The following is a 20559-nucleotide window of genomic DNA, read 5'->3' on the forward strand; positions in this document are numbered from 1 at the left end:
CGTGCAGGTGATAACTTTGACTAAGATTTAGATGTTGTGAGTCGAGTCGGTGGTCGCTCTGATACGTAGCACTCGGGGGGATAAACAATTGTTTTATTAATTGTTATGTTTGATGGATTTTTAGTGATGTTTTACTTTGGTTTGTGACTCAAAGTTGTTTTGTGGAGATGCTATGATTAAAATAAATTATTGTGAAGTTTTGTGAATTCCGCTGCAAGATAAAATAATTATTTTGATAAAGTGATTTTTTTGAGGATTAATTTTAATTGTCCGTCTATGTTTATGTGCTATGTATCTTTGTGAAGGCGTGAGTGATGTAAATGATTTGAATGACAAAATGTGACATCTTAATTGTATGATTTCTTAAATTTTATACTCTGATTTTCTGTATAATTATCAGATAGAATTGGGGTGTTACATAGCAACCATTATTTTGGAGATAATCTTGTATACATCAGTCAACAAGATATTGGCATGTACTCTTTGATGGTTTTGGTTGTAGCAGTTTTAGGAATAAGAGTCACCAAAGTGCTATTTAGAGGCCTATGGATTTTATCTTTGACGAAAATTCCCTAACAACATTAACAATGTCCACCTTAGTAATGTCCCAGGTTTCTTTGAAAAATTTGGCTCCATACCCATTTGTTACAGGAGCAGTAAGGTCACTCATACCTTTAAAAGCCGGGAGGATCTCATTCTCACTAACTTGAGATGTAAAATAATGATTATGTTCCAAAATCAATTGGGTACCTTGTCTCATGGCCATTATATCAACACCTTGTAATTTAGTAGCAGTTGTTCCCATAAGAATACCATAGAACCCTAAGACTTCTTCGTCAATATCAGTATGAGTAGTCAGTAACTGGCCATTACTAGCTGCAAGGTGACCATTTGAGTTTGTTTATGTTTGGATTTCAAAGTGGCATGGATATAGGCATTATTGCCATCACCTAGTTTCAGCCACTCAAGTTTGGCTCTTTGTCTAAACATGTGCTCCTCAGTATTGATCCCTTTAAGAACTTTCTCCTATTAGGTCTTTCAATTTTATGAATATTCATCTTCTTGAGCCATGTTATGTTGAGCCTCCTTTAGATGAGATCTGACCTTATCCAATTGTAAGTATGCCCCATTGAAAGGCTTACTTAATTTTTTAAGAACACGATGGCGTCTAAGGAGCTTCTTCCTATGATATACATAGCATTACCATGAACATGAAAGTTACAATTAGCTACCATTATATCCTATAACCACTCCATGGTTTTGAAACTTTAAGTGACTCTTATAAGAGAATTTTAGCTTCGGAGTTTAAAGACAGATTAAAGCATGGTCAGAAACCTATGGCTCCATGATTTTCAAGGTTGTCCCAATGTGATTTTTGTGCCAATCCACATTACCAAGCACCCCATCAATCCTAGAATAAACTATTCTATTAAATTTCTTGTTGGACCAGGTATATAATTCTCCAACATTGTCCTTCTCAAACAAGCCAATTGTGTCCATCTTATTAACAATATCAATATACTCATTTTCATGGACTTCATTCCCACTAATTATATCTTGAGCTTTAAGCAAATTATTGAAATCTCCCACGAGGAACCAAGGTCCTTGCATTATTTGATACAAAAAGTAAAAATGAAACCACGCCATAACACACGATGATACAGACATACCTTGTACCTTGCAAGGAATACGGTGAAAAAAATTATCCAAAGTTAAATTTGTTTTCACATAAAAAATGAAGTAAATCATAATAATTTAAAATTGAAATGAAGAGTATACCTTGAAACCATGACATTAATTGTAAATGTTGAAGATTCATAAAGGAAGTAATATGTGAAAAAAGTGATTAACGCAAATGATATCAGTTTCAGTGGTAAACAATAGGAAAATGACACGAAATCAAATATAATAACGATGACATACCTTGAATCTTGAGGTTGAGTGAAGTTAGCATAAATGAAAGTGAGAGTGAAGGTTGAAATGAATATGGTTCTGAGCAAGGGAGATAGAGAAAGTGAGAGTGAAGGTTGAAATGAAAAGAGCTTTATAATAAGAGGGAGTTTTTGGGGAACACATGGGAGCTCATGATTGATAGTTAAGTGGAAATAAAATGATGGTTAGGCATTGACTCATTTGACCTTTTTAGTTTGCAAATTTATTGATCATTAAAGGGCAATTAGGGGATAATGGTAGAATTTGATTTTAGTGGATAGATAGTTGACTCAAAGAACAATTGTTACAATATTATTTGAACATATAATCATATAAAAAGAGAATTTTATTAGAACATAATATAATGCTAGAAAAAATAGTGTCAAGTCAACATGAAATTCACACCATCAATTACTTTGACTCATTGAGAAGATGTGTCTTGCAGATTATCCAAATATCGAAGCATAATATAAACTCGAACAACAGTTTTATATGGTTTAAATAATAGATTTCATCTTTAAAAAATATGAATTTCTTTGTATTTGAAAATTTTATATTTTAGTGACATGTAAAACTCAATGTCTTAGAAGAGCCTATGAAGAATGCATTTTTAATAGTGATGTTTGGTGAAGAAGATTTTACTGTAGTGCATGCCATGAAACTTGTAAAAATTATAATAGTTTCGTTTATAAAAGATGTAGCTTGTATATAGTTAAATAGTGAGAAGAAAAAAATAGAGAAATTTATATCCAAGTTTACTAATCTTAACTCAATCACTTAAACTTCTACTTCTTTTGTAACTAGATCATAATCATACAATCTCAAAAAACATAAAAATATTATAATTTTTTAATAAATACAAATTCAAAAGTTATTAACTAATTCACAAATAAATTATTTGTTATATTTTTTTTATTTAAAAAATTAGCTTTTAATAAAAAGAGTGACAGTCATGACGTCGCTACCGTCCTCCCCTTTTTATCTATAAATTATTTTATTTTAAAAAATAGTTGAACTATTAGGTTTTTTCTTCTAATAAGATCACTATTTACAGTCATGTCACAAATATGATGATAGTAGTACGGAATTATGAAAATCAATAAAACATAGGACACAAATGTATTATACATTACTATGTTATTAAGATTCAATTGGTAGCCATAAATCGCATATAAGATCATACTTTTAAACACGGGAATCTCCACCTTTTCATACTTACGATTTTTGAATTAGTCACAAAGCTATTTCAAAAGAAGTATTTTATGTTTGAGTGATTAACTACTCAAATGTGACAAATTAACTCCATGGTTTTTTTTAGCAGTATAATACAAGTATTTCTCATTAAGCATGTCGAGAGAGATGGAGGGAGAGAATTGAATGTGTTTGGACGTCCCAACAAAAGCATATGAGCCTTACATCATGTAATTAAGATCAAGCATGTGTGAAACCCCATAACTGCACATGTTAGAAATATACAGTCAATTATTAGGAATTAATCACTTATTTATATAAGTTGGATAACTAAAGTAATTGGCATGAGCAATACCTCAACATTCTTTAATTCAAACTCTGGAGAATGAGCAAGACATCGGTTTCCAAATGTTTCACAGGGTCCACTAGTTCCAGTTAACCTTTTCAAATGATATATTCATGAAAAGTTATGATTTAATTCTTTTAATGGCACTTTACAAAATGTTACTATTGAAATACTTACAAATCTCCATCTAAGCGTAAAGCAAAACCACCACCGCCTCCAAGTGCAAGCGAGTCATTGGAACATAAGTAATAGTATCTATTGACACCTGTAATTAAAAATATAAAATTAAAACATTTGATAAAAAATCATAAAGAAAAAGTTTCTGTAAATAATCACTTGTCCAATTCCCATTTAATTATTAATCCATAATCTAAATTATGAAGTATAATGGATTAGACATTGTATTATATACTAGGATTGAACCATTACCATATTAATCTTGGACCTTTGAATTTTAATTACTACTAAAGTTAGGAAACTTAATACATTGGATAATCTAGACTCAATCAATGGCCAAATTTTAGACTGATTAGCTCTATTTTTAATTAATTTCATAAATATAAAATAAAACACTTGAATGTTCAAACTCCTAAACATATCAAATATTTATGATATTTTACTATCTGAACAAAAAACACTCGAAGATAACTAACAACACTCAAAGACAAATAACAGTTCAGGTACAATATAGGATTTGCCATTCATTTTGAGAAAGTGCGGGAATCACAAGTCTTTCAAATATACCATTTTCACGACTAGAGAATAAATTTGTCTCATAGTTCCTCTTTGACAAGGGTCAAAGTTGAAAATATAAACCCATTACGGAATTTTCCCCACACCACATAATTCTAGACCAATGTTTGACCAGACCTAACTCTCGACCTATTTCCAAGGAACTTTACTATATCTAAAAGAGACCTAATATTTCTGAATAAAACGAACTCCCGACCAAGCCACTTAAACACACTGTACAAAAAAAAGTGACATTTATAAGAGACAAAAAGGTGGATAGAAGACTCAAAACAACCCTGACATATCGCACAAATAGTGCTATTAGGGTTTAAGATAACCTGACAACTAAAAAGATTAATCCTCAGAGAAATTATATCTCTAATATGTTATGATCTTAGTCGATGTCCAACTCTTTTAAATAAGAGACAAAACTTTACCAATATTAGAAGAGATACTTTCGAGATATAAAGCAAGAGTTAAAAAAAATATATAAATCACTTTAATAATATATAAACTAGTAGAATCATGCATACCGATCATCAATTTTAGTAGAGAGTCTAAAACCCTCATTGGCTAAAAATTCAAGTTCTTAAACAAATAACGATCTCCTTCACTTAAGACCATATGACCAACCAACATCAACATTGTTTTCCGATTCTTCCACTTTCCTTCCTCACTTATCATTTCTCTCTCGACTTAGGGGCTAATAATGGTAATTTCATTCATCAGTGATGTGCTTTATTGTTTAATCTGAATTTCTCAAACTACTACTATGAACTTTCTTGTTTGTAAACAAAAAACTACTAGTAGGACTCGTTTAGTAGGGTTTTCCATAATACTTTATTTTTTTGCTTCTAGTTAAATCTTCCAACAAGATATGTTAGTGTTTACTTTTATCAAAACCAAAAATTTCAATAAAATGTATCTGTACAATAATCAATTAAAACCCTTACCAGTAGGTCGAAAAATCCTTGGATGGCCATATATGTTAGTAAACACAAAAGTTTGGTGTGTCCCCTGTTACCAACAAATAAAAGAAAAACCATATACTTCAATATATACAAATTATATGTGCAAAAATAGTATTAAAAAATAAAAGTTAACATACTTGATATTTAGGCTTTGTTGTTGGTATTAAGGGGCAGTCAAGCAATGCACCAAACACAGCTCCTTGCATATCTCCAGCAACCTGTGTTTTGTGAAATAAATAAATAAATAAATTATATATATATATATATATATATATATATATATATATATATATATATATATATATATATATATATATATATATATATATATATAGTAAATAAAACAACTATTAATTTAATAAAATGATATTTATTCTTATATAAATTAAATTGATATTTAAATAATAATTTAATTCGAATAAATTAATTTAATTTAATAATAAAACATTTGAATAAATTAATATTAATTTAATTTGAATAATAAAATCTTATTTAAATTAATATTTTTTATATTTAAATAATAGTTTAATAGTCAAATATTTGATTTTGAATAAATTAATTTAATTTAATACTAAAGTATTTGTTATCAAATAATTTATTTTTTATATTTTAAATTTTATTTTTAAAAATACATTAATAATTTGTTTTTTAACATATCCTATTTAATTATAGCTAAATAAAGAGAATATAATAAATTTTAAAAATAAAGTTAACATACCAGCAAAACAGGGGTATTAAGTTTAGCAGTTTTACGAATCATTGTACGAAGTGATATTCCATGTTTCAAAGTACTGCAAAAAATTCAAACAAATAAAATTTAAAGTAATAATATTTTATTAAAAAAAGTAAAACACGAAATATTATTCAAGGTAAAAAATATAAAGTAAAATTACCTATAGAGTAATACCTTCTTACACCCTTGTAATAACTTTGGAAGGCATGATTCAAAAAAACCATTCAATTCAAGAGAAATAAAGCAAGAATCATCAATGAGCTTAGCTGGAAAATACTTTTCATCAACATTTACTACTTCAGAATCTTCACCAGTAATTTCATTTTTCAATAAATTCATGTTATTAACATCAACATGCTTTTTCAATATACTATCATCCCAGCAAATTTGTTTATATTTTAATCTAGCAAAAACTAACTTCAGATAGTTTTTCTTGGATGCACCAAAGTTAAACAAAGAAATGATATCAGAGAAGCATGAACACAATGATGCTCCTTCTTTGTATTTTGGTCCAACCTACACAAATTAAATCAATGAGTCAAAGAAAAAAAATTAAAAAAATTAAATTAAGTCAACAAAATTCCAAAAATATAAAATTCATAAATTCACCTTTTCATAAAATATTAAAAATACAAAGCTAACGTAAATGTGTTTTTTCTATATAATAAAAATAAAAATTTGACTGGTAATTTTTATTATGATTATTAGATCTAACATCTAACATATCAATCCATCCCATCACTTTCATTTTTTTAAACAGGTTAGACAATGCAGAGTAGTCGATTAATACATAATGACATATTCAAATTCTCAATTCTTTCTGTTAAAAATATTAAGTTAAATAAAATATCCCACGAGTCTAATTGTTTTATCATTCTATCATGTTTTTTTACGTAAAAGAAAAAGAAAGAGAAAGAGAAAAAAAACATTACCTTGGAAGGAGATTTGTAAGAATTGCAGCAAACATGAGCAACCTTGGGAGGAGAGTTGTAAGAATTGCAGCACACATGAGAAAATTTGCAAACTTTCAAATTATGCATCTTTTATCTAAATTGAAATGAATTTTAATGAGTTTGATTTTGAATATATAGATTAAAAAAGATTGTAATATAGTGTTAAAAAAAGTAGAGAAAGAAGCCATTTATATATATGTGCACAATTGCATTCAATAAAGTACGTTACGATAAAAACAGAAAATGGATAAGGACAGAAAAATGCATACGTAGCTATATGGTAGATGATTTTTTTTTTTGTGCAAAAGTTATGTATATTGTGATAAGAGACAAAATGAGTCAAGAATTAAGTAAATATTAATAATTATACCTATCAAAATTTGACCAAATTTTCCTATAATATCATTTCTTTTAACTTATCCCTTTTATTATCAAAACTTTTAAGGTAAGTTATCTCAAAAATACCATATTCATTGATTTTTATAATCTTTTCAATACAATTAATAAATAATATTTTATAATATATTAAGGTTTTTTCTGTGAGTATATCTACTGTGTATATTTTCATTGTTGCCTTAGCTTGTTAAGACATGAAAAATAGGAGTATTATAAAAAGAAAAAAAATAGGAAATGGTAAATAATATTTTTTTTTATTGTAACAATTCAGTTTAAATAATTTATTTATTATTATTATTTCTTATTTTGTATAGACATAATTTATTATTAAATTTGTCATGTGAAACAACATATAAAGTTTCAATCAATTTTAAAATATTTTATTTAAATATATTTTATAAAAGTATATAATTCATAAACATTTGGAGAGAGGGAAAAATGTGAAGACTCGAGTTTAAATACAATTTTATATAAAATATTCTCAGAGAATATATCTATCTAGAACTTTAAAATATCTCATTTTTTAATGTTTGTTTGACTTTTTTATTATTATAGAAAAATTTAGGTGAATTGAACTTCAACAACTCATTAAAATTTATTAAGATTTAATGAATTATACCAAAATACTCTTAGATTTTATCCATTAAAAAAAGATTATCACATCAAAGACAAGAGAGTTGAATTCATATTTTATAACACAAATATTTTTAAATTAACTATTGAAAAAAAAAACTAACTTAAGTCAAAAAGTTTGACTAACATAACAAATAAAAAATTTACTAGAATTTTTTTATAATTACAGTATTATTAATAATTACTCGATTTAAACCAAATTAAAATTCATATCAAGTTAAAACATGCCTAATATATATTTCATTTTTCTATTCATAAACCACAATAATTAATTCAGGAAAATGATTATCAATATATTATAAAAAAATTATTTGTTGAAAAGAAAATAGTTTTATTATTGATGAATTTGTTCTATGATTTATTATTATTATTATTATTATTATTATTATTGTTATTATTATTATTAATTAAATAGACTCTATTAGATTCTTGATTTGACTCATTCACGAAACTATTGACAGTTTTTCAAATTCAACTAATTTTAATTCTCTCTTATATTGTTGTACTTGTAATTTATAATACATTTAATTTTAAATGATGTAGTGATATAGTTGTAAAGAGTCATTCAAGGGGTGGCATGGGACCTATCCTCATCTGGCGCGCGTCTCAGGGCACGTCGCCTAAGCCTAACCCCCTCGCAGCAGGTGGCTCTCTCTGAGAGAAAACGTGGATGATGATGTGTACATTTTTTATAATGACACGTGCAAGAAGTCATGACCACAATTTTCTAAGAAGTAGGTAGTCAACAATTCCTCTAGTCAAAGAGGAGTGATTACTGCTTTCAAGGGGGTCTTTCAATTCAAGCTCAATGGGCCTCTATAAATACCTTAACTCTAGGATTAAGGAGAGAATTCTGGATACATGCGAGATACCCAAAAACTATAGATTTTCTCACCTCACGCTAGCTTACTTTCTCCGTACCAAACATACCTTCAAAATAGGGTGTCTCACCATCGTGAGCTTGTTCTAAACCACAAAAATTCCTTAAAGCCCCCTACCACCCTTACCATCAAAGGGGTGTCACATATCTATACTATTTGACAAGTGCAATTGGGTCCACAGTGGACCCTGATAAAACTAACTTGAGACACACCTTCCATTATCACCGCCACTTACACACAAACCAAAACCTCCACTCCTAGCCCTGGTCATTCTCAATCATGGATGCTAGGAGAGCATAATCCCTCACATAAGAAGGTACCTGAGGTAGCATCGACCTCAATGCCATAACAAAGATGTGCGCTTCCATGGATGAACTACGCCACCAAAATTTGAACCTAAAGGACAATGTCATCGACATCCAACAACACTAATAAGAGACCGTCCCAACATAACATATAGAAGTACCGGACCCCCAACCACTTTTAGACGAGATATGATAAGCACATGCTCCTGAAGGTTTTCAACCTCATTCCTTGGAGAAATTTGATGGGCATAGTGACCCTTACAAACATGTTGCCTCCATCAAGTTGTTAGTGATTGTTGTAAAAATGTCGTTTGAATTGGTTTGATTCAAAGTGCACCATAATTGTTGGTGTTGTTGGAAATCAAGGAAATGATGTGCTTTTTTGTTGTTGTTAGAATATTATAGGAGAAATCTTAATGTGAAGTTTGTACAAATATCTAACAATAGTGGAAATCTCTCACAGGGTGTGAGGGGACTAGATGTGCCATTGGTTGGAAAGAGAAACTAGTATACATCCTTGTGTCATTTACTTTTCTACACTTTAATTTTTTGCATAACTTTATTTTAATCAAGTTACAACACTTAACTTGTTTCTGGAAAAGTAAAAAGAAAAGGAACTTGCATAAAAACCAGATAAATCCAACAAGTCTAATTCACCCCCTCCTAGATTGCGCACTCTTAAAACTTACATAATTTTCTTGATTCTAAATTTGATATGAAGGGCACGGGTAAAGCAAATTTAATATTTGGATCTAAAATCACAGGGAACGATGGTAGTATAACATTGTCTCAAGAGAATTGTGTTGAGAAAATTCTAAGGAAGCTTAATCATTATGACTACAAACCAGATAGTATCTCGTATGATGCTAACTCTATATTAAAGAATAATAAAGACGATTCTATTGATGAATGTCAATATGCCTAAATCATCTAGAGCTTATTGCATTTAATGAAATTCTCTCTAGCTGATATTGCATATGTATTAAGTAAATTGAGTAGACGTACCTTAAATCATAATAAGGATCACTAGTAAGCACTTACTAGAGTTATGAAATATTTAAAAGGTATCATGAATTATGGTATTGCATATAATTGATTTCACACCATGTTGTAGGATACAACGATGCTAACTAGAACTCGGAATTAGATGAGACAAAATATACTAGTAGTTATGTATTTACTCTTAGTAGAGGTGTGACTGTATGGAGATTTGTCAAACAATCCATATGTTCTATATCAACTATGAAAAGATGAGTTAAACTCTTTTGGAAATGACAGGTTATGAGGCTGAATGGCTAAGAAATTTCTTAGCTAATATTCCTATGTGAACATAAACGACCTCATCAGTGTTGATGCATTGATTGCCAATCGAATCTAGTTGTGGCAAAAAAATAAACTGTTCAATGGTAAAAATAGACATATCTAATTGATACATAATATATTAAAACAATTGTTAAATAATGGAACTATATTGATCAATTATGTGAAGTCAAAAGTGAACTTAGTTGATCCTCTACCAAAATCCTTAGGAAGGAAAGTAATTTATTATACATCAAGGTGAATGAGACTTAAGTCAATTGAAATTAACAAATGATAGAAATCCATCCTTTGTGATGCATAGAAGAAGATTCATATGAGTAAAGGCAAGTTAAATGTCTCTTTCCTATAGTATAAGTGAAAAAGTGCTAGATGTTGCATTATATAAGGGATGAGCTTATGTATATTTTAATGAATTTCGTATCTCTTATGGGATGGTGTATGATTTACAACATACATTCAATCATATTGCTTATGTGAGTGTCAAGTGTGGCCATTTGAAAAAGTCTCTATTAGCACACCACACCGTCAACAACAAGAACTATTGGGTGTGACATGAGTGGTAGACGTCTAAAATATACTAAGTATAATTGATTCATATAACTTACTATACCATTTTGATGCATCACATATATCATATTAACCCAATAAAAATAAAATACTTTTATAGTTTTACTTAAAATTTTAAAATATATGGGGAATTGCTGTATTATTTTAAAAGTATAATACTAAATATTATTAAAGATATTATTTTAATGTATACATGAGCATTTGTCATTATAACCTTATTTGAGTTGGTAAGGTTATTTGGTTATTAGGTAAATGTACTGCTACGATTGATTGTTGCTGGTTTTAAGGAACAAGTGGTTTACTATACAAATTTTCTTTGACCCATGATCTCTAAAAGCATCTCCACGGCTTGTTCCTTCCCTCTGTTCGCCAGCTGTCGTAGGTAGCATGGAAAAAAGTTTCGTTAGAGTTCGTCACGCTGGTGAAATGCAATTGTAGTATTTAATAAAATAATAATAAAAGTGCACCTAGTAGTCGTAGCTAAAAGACACTTTATTTTTTTTCTTACTTTTTATTTTAATAATTTATTTTCCTTTAAATATGATCAAATTATATATTAAAATTTTCTCTCATAATTTTTCTCTCACAATTTTATCATTTTACTCGTAATATTTTAAATTTTTTTCTCAATCTCATCTTATTAGCCCTTCAATTGATCATATATTTTACCTAAATTTTCATCTTCTTACTTCAAATTATTATTGTTAAGGTCAAGTGGACCGTAATCAATATAATTTTCAACAATCTATGTTACATTTCATGCAATATCAAAATCCTAATCCTCTAAATTCTCAATTTCTCCTACCGCCAACCATCTCTATCGTATTTTTTCTGTCACCAAACAACTCAAACATGTATTTTAGACCTCAAATAAATACTCGTGGGATAAATTTTTCTCGTCAAGAACCCGTAACACCGATTGGATTTATGTCCGGACGTCAAATTCCACAATTTTCAACTTAAATTGCTATTGAAAATATTACAATTGAAAAATAACAAAGGCGTTATGTTAAAAAAACCTCGAGAGGTATTCACAAGGGAAAATGATACACTTCTTATGTAATCATGTCTCAATGTTTCAAAGGATCCTATGGTAGGAGTTGATAAAAAAGCCTATAGTTTTTGGTTAAGAATCACTGATAATTATAACCAATATCGTGGGCAATCGTGAGAAAATCTACAAGGTCAATTAAAATGCCGATGACATCGAATAAATGGCCTTGGTCCAAAATTTGTTGGGTGCTACAAATAAGTTGTTCACGGGGAAAAAAGTGGTACATCATAAAAAGATATCTTGGTTAATGAACATGTTTTTTTCTTTAAGATAAAGGTGCAACGTTCGATCTCGAGTATGCATGGCGATTGTTAAAAGATGAACCTAAATGGATGGGAGAATCGACTAAAAATTCTTTAAAAATAACAAGAAATTCTGCTACTAGGGCGCACTCATTAAGTTATGAGTATAACTGATCATCATCAATGGAGCATCAAATGGGGCAACAAGCAGCAAAAAAGAAGAGTAAGGCAAGGGAAAATATAAATGTATCTGAAACTCCTTCTAATGTTGTGCAAGATACATGGAATAAAATAGTACTATCAACAATGGAAAGACTAGCTCAATGTAAGGAGGAAAAGATGAAGTTTAAAGCAATGAAACTCATCATGTCAGACACTTCTACGATGAATGATAGTTAATGTGATATTCATGAAAAAATATTGTAACAAGCTGAAAGGAAAATATGGATATTAGTTAAGATGAAAAGTTCCAGTATTATCAAAATTAACTATTATGTAGTAATTGTTATGTATCAACACCTATGTGAAATGGTCATTAGTATCACTTTAATTTATAATAAATATTATGTTTTTATTCAAACTGGTCATTATATATACTATCACTCTTCTCATTCTTCACTCACCCTTCTTCATTCTTCTTTCATTCTTCTCTCGTTTTTCTCACATTCTTCTTTCACTTTTATGGATTCAAGAAACTCAAATAATTTAGACAAACTCTTTTGTGATTTGATTGAAGAAGAATTTATGGATAACACAGATGAAGAACTATTAATGTTAATAGTCGAGAAGGAACGTCAATATGGAATTTCTTCTAGGAGAAAAAGAAGAACAATGATAGATCCAAGTCGCAAAGAAGTGCACAATCAATTATTCAATGGCTACTTCTCAAAAAATCCAGTATACGCAGATGTTCAATTCCGAAGAAGCTTCAAAATGCATAGATAAGTCTTTCTTCCCTTGAAAATCACGATGGAAATTTCCAAAGAAGGGCCGATGCAACTAGTAAAATGAGTCTTTCATCATTGCAGAAATGCACGTATGTTATTCGTATGTTGGCATATGGGTCTTCCGTTGACATTGTAGACGAATATGTTCTGAAAGCATTTAGTTGAGTGTTTAGAAGGATTTGTTAGGAGCGTGATTATTGTATTTTGGGCCGAATATTTGAGAAAGCCTAACAACATTAATATTGCACATCTTGAATCACATGGCTTGTATGTATGTAGGGTTCCATAAATTATATGCATTGAGAATGTGGAGCGGACATTTAGGATGCTTCAATCTCGATAGATATGTGGTCCAACATGTGCATGACATGATTGTTGAAGACATACAACACTCATATCGAGGTGATTTTAATTACTTATGATAAAATAGATAAGGACATCTCAACAACTTAAATATTTAACCGGGTTTTTCTAAATCTTGCAACAAAGAATTTATTTAGAAACATTTAAGACACGAGAATGAAGAAATTTAAAATTATGTGATGTTAATTATTTTTATTATTTTTAATTAGAGGTTAAAGGTAGAGCTCTAATAGCATAATTTTTTTTTACATTGCCATTATCCATTAGCCATGTCACACAGTCAACTTAAAAATATCAATTTTAATTATATGTCATGTATTTGAGATTAATTTAAGTTTATATTTAAATTTTAAGTTTAATTTGAATTTAAATTATTTTTATATTAATTTTAGTTTATAAATTTAAATTATTATTTGATATAAATGAAATATTAATATAGAAAAAATAAAGTTGTGAAACCCAATAAATGGTTAAAAAAATGCATCAAATTGACAATTTTTTAAAAAATATTTATAAAGTTTAATATGGAAACATATCAAAACTTATGGCATATCAATCAAAAATTAAAGCGGCTTCACCAATTATTGATTTCAGATCGAAATCAAGAGATATATGTAACCGATTTTAGTCGTTTTAAATTTCAATCCAGATTAAAATGAGTTCTATTGAACCAAGTGGTTTTAAAATGTATTACCCCTCATCATTAACCAATGAATTAATAAAATAAAAATCCATGAGTCATGAAGAAATGGAGGAGATAAATTGATTTAGTCAAATTCCGACACAAACTTGGCATGTAAGATCCAATTTGCTTTGTAGATGACCGAACCGAAGTGCATGATAAAGCATAATAATCGAAATATTTGAAATTGAAAAATGTAACCCCTAATGTAATCTCATGAATACATAGAGATTTCATGAGTATTAATAACATTAAGAGGATGTAAATAATTTAGTCATCTTCCGACACAGACATGGCACAGAGAAGCCGATCTGCTTTATAGATGACAAAATGAGAAAATATAATTTAAACCTAAAAAAGAAGATGAAAGTATGCTACGATCTAATGAAAAGTGCAGAGATTCATTGGACTGCTTTAGGGTTTGCTATTGGATGAAATTGAAACATTGCGATACTTATAAAAGAAGAGGTTGCACACGCCGAATAAGACCGAGTCAGTAAACCCTAATTTTGGGGTTTGGGTTTCGGGTCATGGGCAGATGGGATAATCAGTCCGGCCCAAACACAGGCAGTCGGTGATGAAAATTGGTTTACATACTCCCTTTTTAGGTTTTGTATCCTCAAAATATGATAATTTCAAAATACTTTTTTAGAGAATCATTTTCTCTAATTTTTTTTTGCTAGAAGTTTGCTCATATATCAAAATTTCAGTTTTTTTGAAATGCAACAATGTAGAACGATCTATTATATAAAGAATTGATTAAATCAGAATAAGAAAAGTTTTACTGGCGTTAGAGAAGTGAGTATTCAAAATAGAACGAGGTGATTATTACAGGATGATGTTGAGATGGAGAAAAAAAAATAGAGAAAATTAAAATTGGGATGTGAAATAAGTGGGAGAAAAATAAGAAGTTGGGTGAAAGTTTAGCTACAACATCTACAAATGTTAGTGTTTCTTTAAACTTAGATTGTAGCTGTGAAAGAATGGAGATGGATGGTCATTTAAAGTGATTTGTAGACTTTACAATCATGAATTAGTTTACATATTGGTCCGTCATTCATTTATGGTTTGTTTAAAACAATAGAGGCAACATGTCTATGAGTTGACAAAGTATAATATTACAATGAGACACATTGAATTTTATGCAAGATTAAAACAATGACATTCAAAGTGATATTGAATTTTATGCAAGATTAAAGCAATGACATTGGAAGTGATATTAATCATATTTATAGGATCCCAAAGAAAATATAGATATCTTTGAGAAGTATTGAGACGACTAAAATCCAACATTTTATGACGATTATGGAAGCTATGAAGTATGTGTGGTTGAGTCGAAAGCGTGAAGACTCATTTTTCGTGAGAGAATTATTTCAAACATATCCAAATTTCATAAACTTCTCGAATGAGTATAAGACCGTGTCTGATCCTCAACAGCTAGAGCGGTAGTTACAGGAATAAGTTGATTAACTCTAGAAGAAACTGAAGTAGCCTCGACGATGGAGGATGCGATAAAACTTGCAGGAGGAGGAGCCGCCCGAATTGGGGGACTAGGGTTGACATCTTGAGAAGCAGCTACGGTGTACACTTTTGCAAGGAGTTCATTTTATCTGCAAGTAAAAGCATGCAAGTTAAAAAAAAAACATGACTCCATCCTCACCAAAAATCTTTTTCCTCTCCGCATGATTGATCGCACTCACAACAAAACAAGTATCAATAGATTTATTCCCTTGATACGAAGATTGCACCCCACATGGGGCCAAATCCATCTTCATGACCAAGTCCCTAGTAGAGAGACTTTGGGTCCTTCTTCAAAGAGAGAACCTAGTTCAACATTATATGTATAAGACCCGGGACAGAAATGAGGTCAAACCCATTATTTCAGGAACTTACCCTTACAAAAGCAAGAAGATTTGACAGAGCTAGTGCTTAGTGTAGAAGGCAAAGTGAGCCTCCTGAGTATGGGGCCAAACCGATATGAAGCTTCCTAGGAAATCAACATAGTCCTCAACAAAATGGTTGAACTAAGGAATCTATTAGTGAAGCTCAATAAACCCTTGATCCTAAATATCATTCTAGGAAGTTTGTACAATGCAGAACAAAATGAAAAACAACTAAGGAGAAGGTTTCCAAGACCTATACTCAGATCAAAATTGGAAAATATTTATATAAGCCCAAGAGCCGACTGAAATGAGATTGTTATCCTTGTAAATAGACACTCATGAAATGAGATTGAACAACCTTCAAAGGTGATGCATACCTTTTTTTCTAGATTAAATGATAAAACAACCAACTAGAAGGACGACCGAGTACGATATTTGTCGTATATACGACTGCTTGGGTGACTAAAATGGAAAGGGCCCGTACTATCTCTGTATCCACCCAGTTTTATTTGTTCACATCGACTGGCTTCACCAACGCATCCCTTTTCAAGGATATTGCGCCAACCTTAAAATGCTCAAAAATTTTAAGCCAACACACTCCATCTGGCTGGGCCTTACAATATAAATGGTCTTTGATGTCGACACCATTAGGGTCACAATTGTAGGCTTTACAATAATCCTTAACAAAGTTGTAGTGTTATATTTGCAAATAACCTTGCATATGGCGACAACTTTGGACCACCCTAGGAAAATGCGACGACATGTGGTTACCCGAAGGGATGTATTGCTTCGCCCTTAAGTTTTCCTCACCCTGGGAAGGGAGAAATGTGGGATAAGATGTGTCTTGGACAAAGAGAAAGTCAAAGTCGTTACTGTAACGCCCTATTTTCGAATAGTTTATTTTAATCGATTTATATAAAATTAATCATGATTTTGTGTATTTTATTGGAAGGATAGGTTATGGTAGTTAAATAATCAATTGGAATATAGGTTAGTTGGAATAAATTAAAATAAATTAGAATTATTTTGACAATTAGATAATAAGAGTTGTTTAAATTAATTAAGTTAATATAATAGAATAAGAAAATAATAAGAAAAAAAGATATGTAGAGAAATTGAGGGAAAAGTTGGGATTAAGGAAAATATGGAGGATAGTAAGGGAATATCCTAATTAGGGAATTAGGTTTTTTTTTATTAAGAAGGAAAATGTAGAATAGAATCTGACAATACGTAGAAAAAAGAGAAGATGCAAAGAGGCAAGAGAGACAAGGTTGGTTAGAGGTGGGAGAAGAAGAATTCAAAGGACATGGTTGCTTGCGTGCTGAGAAAAACAAGGTAAGGAGAGAGATGGGATTCTTTAATGGGTGTTAAAGCATGTGAGGTAGGTGAAAGGACTTTTAACCTCCTTAGGATTGGGTGTTTTGATTCATAATTCTAAATTATGATGTTATGATGGTTGTTATATGATGAATTTCGCGTGCCTCATATGTGTATTTTCATGTTTTAATGATTGAACCTGTATCCACCATTGTTGCAATTTTGAAAGTTTTAGGCATAACCTTAAATTAACTATTTGATGATTTCATTGTGTTAAAATTGTGAATTAACTTGAGATAATTAGGGTATTGCATATGTTGTAATTTTTTAGCATTTGGGTTTTTACGGAATCAAAATCGGAGGTCCGGAAGGTCTCCAACGATGAAAAATGCAAAAAAAAATTACATTCTGTCCGTCACGACTGTGCTTAGAATAGGGGGAGCGCTCAGCCTATGAGCTGCTGTTATTGTTTTTCGGTCGAAATTGTTTTAGCCATAACTTTTGATCCGTGAGCCCAAATTGAGTGTCGTTCGAAGTGTTGGAAAGCTAACGTAAATTACTATCAAATGGAATTGTTTTCAGGGGCTGAATGTGTTGTGATAACCTAAGTAGTTGATTATATGGGTTGTTGTATTATGATGAAGTGTTTATATGATGATGTTAAATGATGGGTTAAACATGATTATGGTTATGGTGTTATTGCGAATGATGTTGCTTGTTTTTATGTATATGCATGTTGTTGTTGGTGGCATACATGGTCAGAAGAAGGGCTAATGTGTATGTGTTATTGTTGCATGCTAAGAGTCCATGCATTCATGTTGTTCGAACTTCGATTCTTTTTGGTGAGCCTCGATACTATGGTGGTGGTTTGGGTGCGAGTAGCTGATTCTAGTGGGAATTCGGGAAGCGTTACCTATGGTGATGGTAGCGATTTTGGTGTGCTCCGTAACCAAGAAGGAATCTGGTTCTATGGTGGTGGATCGGGGAGCAAGATGAACCCGAGTGTTCATATTTGGTACCACATGCATGTAAAGTCACTGTTGAGTGCATTGCATAAGTGTTGCATTTATGTTGATTATTGTTAGTATGTTGTTTGGATGAGAATACTTAATATGTAGGTGTTGATTAGAATAACATGTATGTTGTTGTTATACGTTAATCTACTTCTGCTTGTTTTTCACCACTAATTATTGAAGTGTGTTCTCACCCCTTTACTTTAATGTTGTCCACCATGATCAACTTGCAGATACTTAGAAGTAGCATTAGCTGAAGTAAGTGGAAGATAGCTCTTGGAGTGACTTCCATTAGTTTGTCGCTTTATTAGTAGGGTCTTGCTCTAATCATGTAACATCGGGGGTGAGAACATTAGGTTTCATTTGCTTGGATTTGTTTTGTTGAAGTTTACTAATTATATTTTGTTAAGATATCAAAGTGTTGAGAGTTGGATAATACAACTCCTTTTGCTTATGTTATGAAAGTTGAAGTTTATGAGACTAACTGTTATAAGTGATATGGTTTTTTATCGCTTTAATTATGTTTCTGCTGTGATGATACCATATAAGTTAGATGTCATGTAAACACCCCAAATACAGATCAGATGAATTGATGTCGTGTAAACATCCTAAGTGAAAATGTAAGCATTAAAGTATTTTGTTGTAACCCGTGTCTGTGTTACGGAGCAGGCAATGTTTGTTACGTGTGACACTTTAAGTGGTTGTATTTTGTTAATTAAATTCTTTGATAATTATGTGTAGGGTTTGTTAGAACATACAAAATCAACTCAGGTGAATCAATGGAGAATGTTCAATTAGGGAACATGAAGTTTAGAGAATTGAGAGAAAATAAGAGAGAGAGAGAGAGAGAGAGAGAGAGAGAGAGAGAGAGAGAGAGAGAGAGAGAGTGTGTGTGTTTGAGTGAGCGAGAGAGAGAGAGAGAGAGAGAGAGAGTAATTGAGGGTGATAATTAAAATTAACATTAACCACAATAGGGTGTAGTGAGTACCTTATATACAACAAAGTTACAAATGATTAGAATCACCAAAAGCAATTAAAACATAAAAAATAAAACTAGTAAGCTATAGTGTAACCGGTTACGGCAAAAATCAATTTTGTTTATCAGGCTCGTAACTGGTTACCGTATCTGGTTACACCAACTGAAATGCAGGAAAACAACATTTTCAACACACCACCTAATTTTAGTTGGTCCAAGTCCAGCAAGCTCAAGCTCGTCTTCATCCTGTTGAACACCTCATTTGTTACTCCCTTGGTTTACAAATCTGCCACTTGGTCCCCGCTTCGACAATATCCCAATCGTAACTTTCCATCACTCACTAGCTCATTCTTATAATGAAACCACATCTCTATATGCTTGCTTCTTCCGTGTGCAATCGGATTCTTCGCAAGATTAATCACAGAAACATTATCAACAAGAAGTGTAGTAGCCTCACCCTCATTGCTACCTAACTACTTCAATAGAATCATAAGCCACATGGCTTGGCAAGCACACAACGACGCCGCAATATACCCGGCCTCACAAGATGAGAGTGCTACCACCCGTTCCTTTTTCGAACACCAGGAGATTAGTGTCCTTTCAAACATAAAGATGTATCCATCCGTTGACTTTCTATCATCCATATCACCACACCAATTAGAATCGGTGAAACCAAGTAAATCACATTTTCGGCCTGTATCCAATGCCGGGAAAAGAATTCAAAAACTAAGAGTTCCTTTGACATATCTAAGGATCCTCTTGACCGCCGCCAAATGAGACACCTTCGATCTCTCCATGAATCTACTAGCAATACCGACACTAAATGCCAAGTTCGGTCGCGTATTGCACAAATACCGCAATGATCCAATCAATCTCCGATATTGAGTTGGATCCACATATTTCTCATCCTCACTCTTTGATAGTTGTAGTATTGCTTCACACTGTGTAATTGCCGCATTACAATGCTCCATTTCACACCTCTTCAAGATCTCAAGTGCATACCTTCTTTGATGCATGAGCAGTCCCATTTTTTACCATTGGAACTCTATGCCAAGGAAATATGTCATGATTCCAAGGTCCGTCATCTTGAACTCATTCATGAGTTCACTCTTGAACCTTGTG

General features: G+C 31.2%; 1 protein-coding gene across 2 annotated transcripts; it reads right to left on the reverse strand.

Moving 5' to 3' along the window:
• Positions 1 to 3025: 3025 nt before the first annotated feature.
• On the reverse strand, positions 3026 to 6999 carry LOC131600203 (uncharacterized). Of its 2 annotated transcripts, none has more exons than XM_058872398.1 (8): positions 6838 to 6999; positions 6066 to 6421; positions 5891 to 5963; positions 5310 to 5390; positions 5155 to 5218; positions 3647 to 3734; positions 3479 to 3563; positions 3026 to 3387 (listed from the first exon to the last, which is right to left on the reverse strand). In XM_058872398.1, the coding sequence occupies exons 1-8, from the start codon at positions 6943 to 6945 to the stop codon at positions 3364 to 3366; spliced, it is 879 nt and encodes a 292-aa protein (XP_058728381.1). In that variant the 5' UTR covers positions 6946 to 6999; the 3' UTR covers positions 3026 to 3363. The 2 variants fall into 2 exon arrangements, with proteins under 2 accessions (XP_058728381.1, XP_058728382.1); XM_058872399.1 differs by having other exon boundaries at positions 6880 to 6946.
• Positions 7000 to 20559: the final 13560 nt, after the last annotated feature.

This window comes from Vicia villosa, linkage group LG4 (genome assembly GCF_029867415.1).
Source record: "Vicia villosa cultivar HV-30 ecotype Madison, WI linkage group LG4, Vvil1.0, whole genome shotgun sequence".
Classification (NCBI taxonomy): Eukaryota; Viridiplantae; Streptophyta; class Magnoliopsida; order Fabales; family Fabaceae; genus Vicia; species Vicia villosa.

What these genes read in the sequence shown, in the direction of transcription:
- LOC131600203 (XM_058872398.1), bottom strand. Translation starts at nt 6,945, where the DNA reads ATGCATAATTTGAAAGTTTGCAAATTTTCTCATGTGTGCTGCAATTCT. An exon ending in AAGAAGGTATTACTCTATAG is followed by an intron (nt 5,964 to 6,065) that starts GTAATTTTACTT and finishes AATTTTTTGCAG; the next exon opens with TACTTTGAAACATGGAATAT. An exon ending in CAACAAAGCCTAAATATCAA is followed by an intron (nt 5,219 to 5,309) that starts GTATGTTAACTT and finishes TGTTGGTAACAG; the next exon opens with GGGACACACCAAACTTTTGT.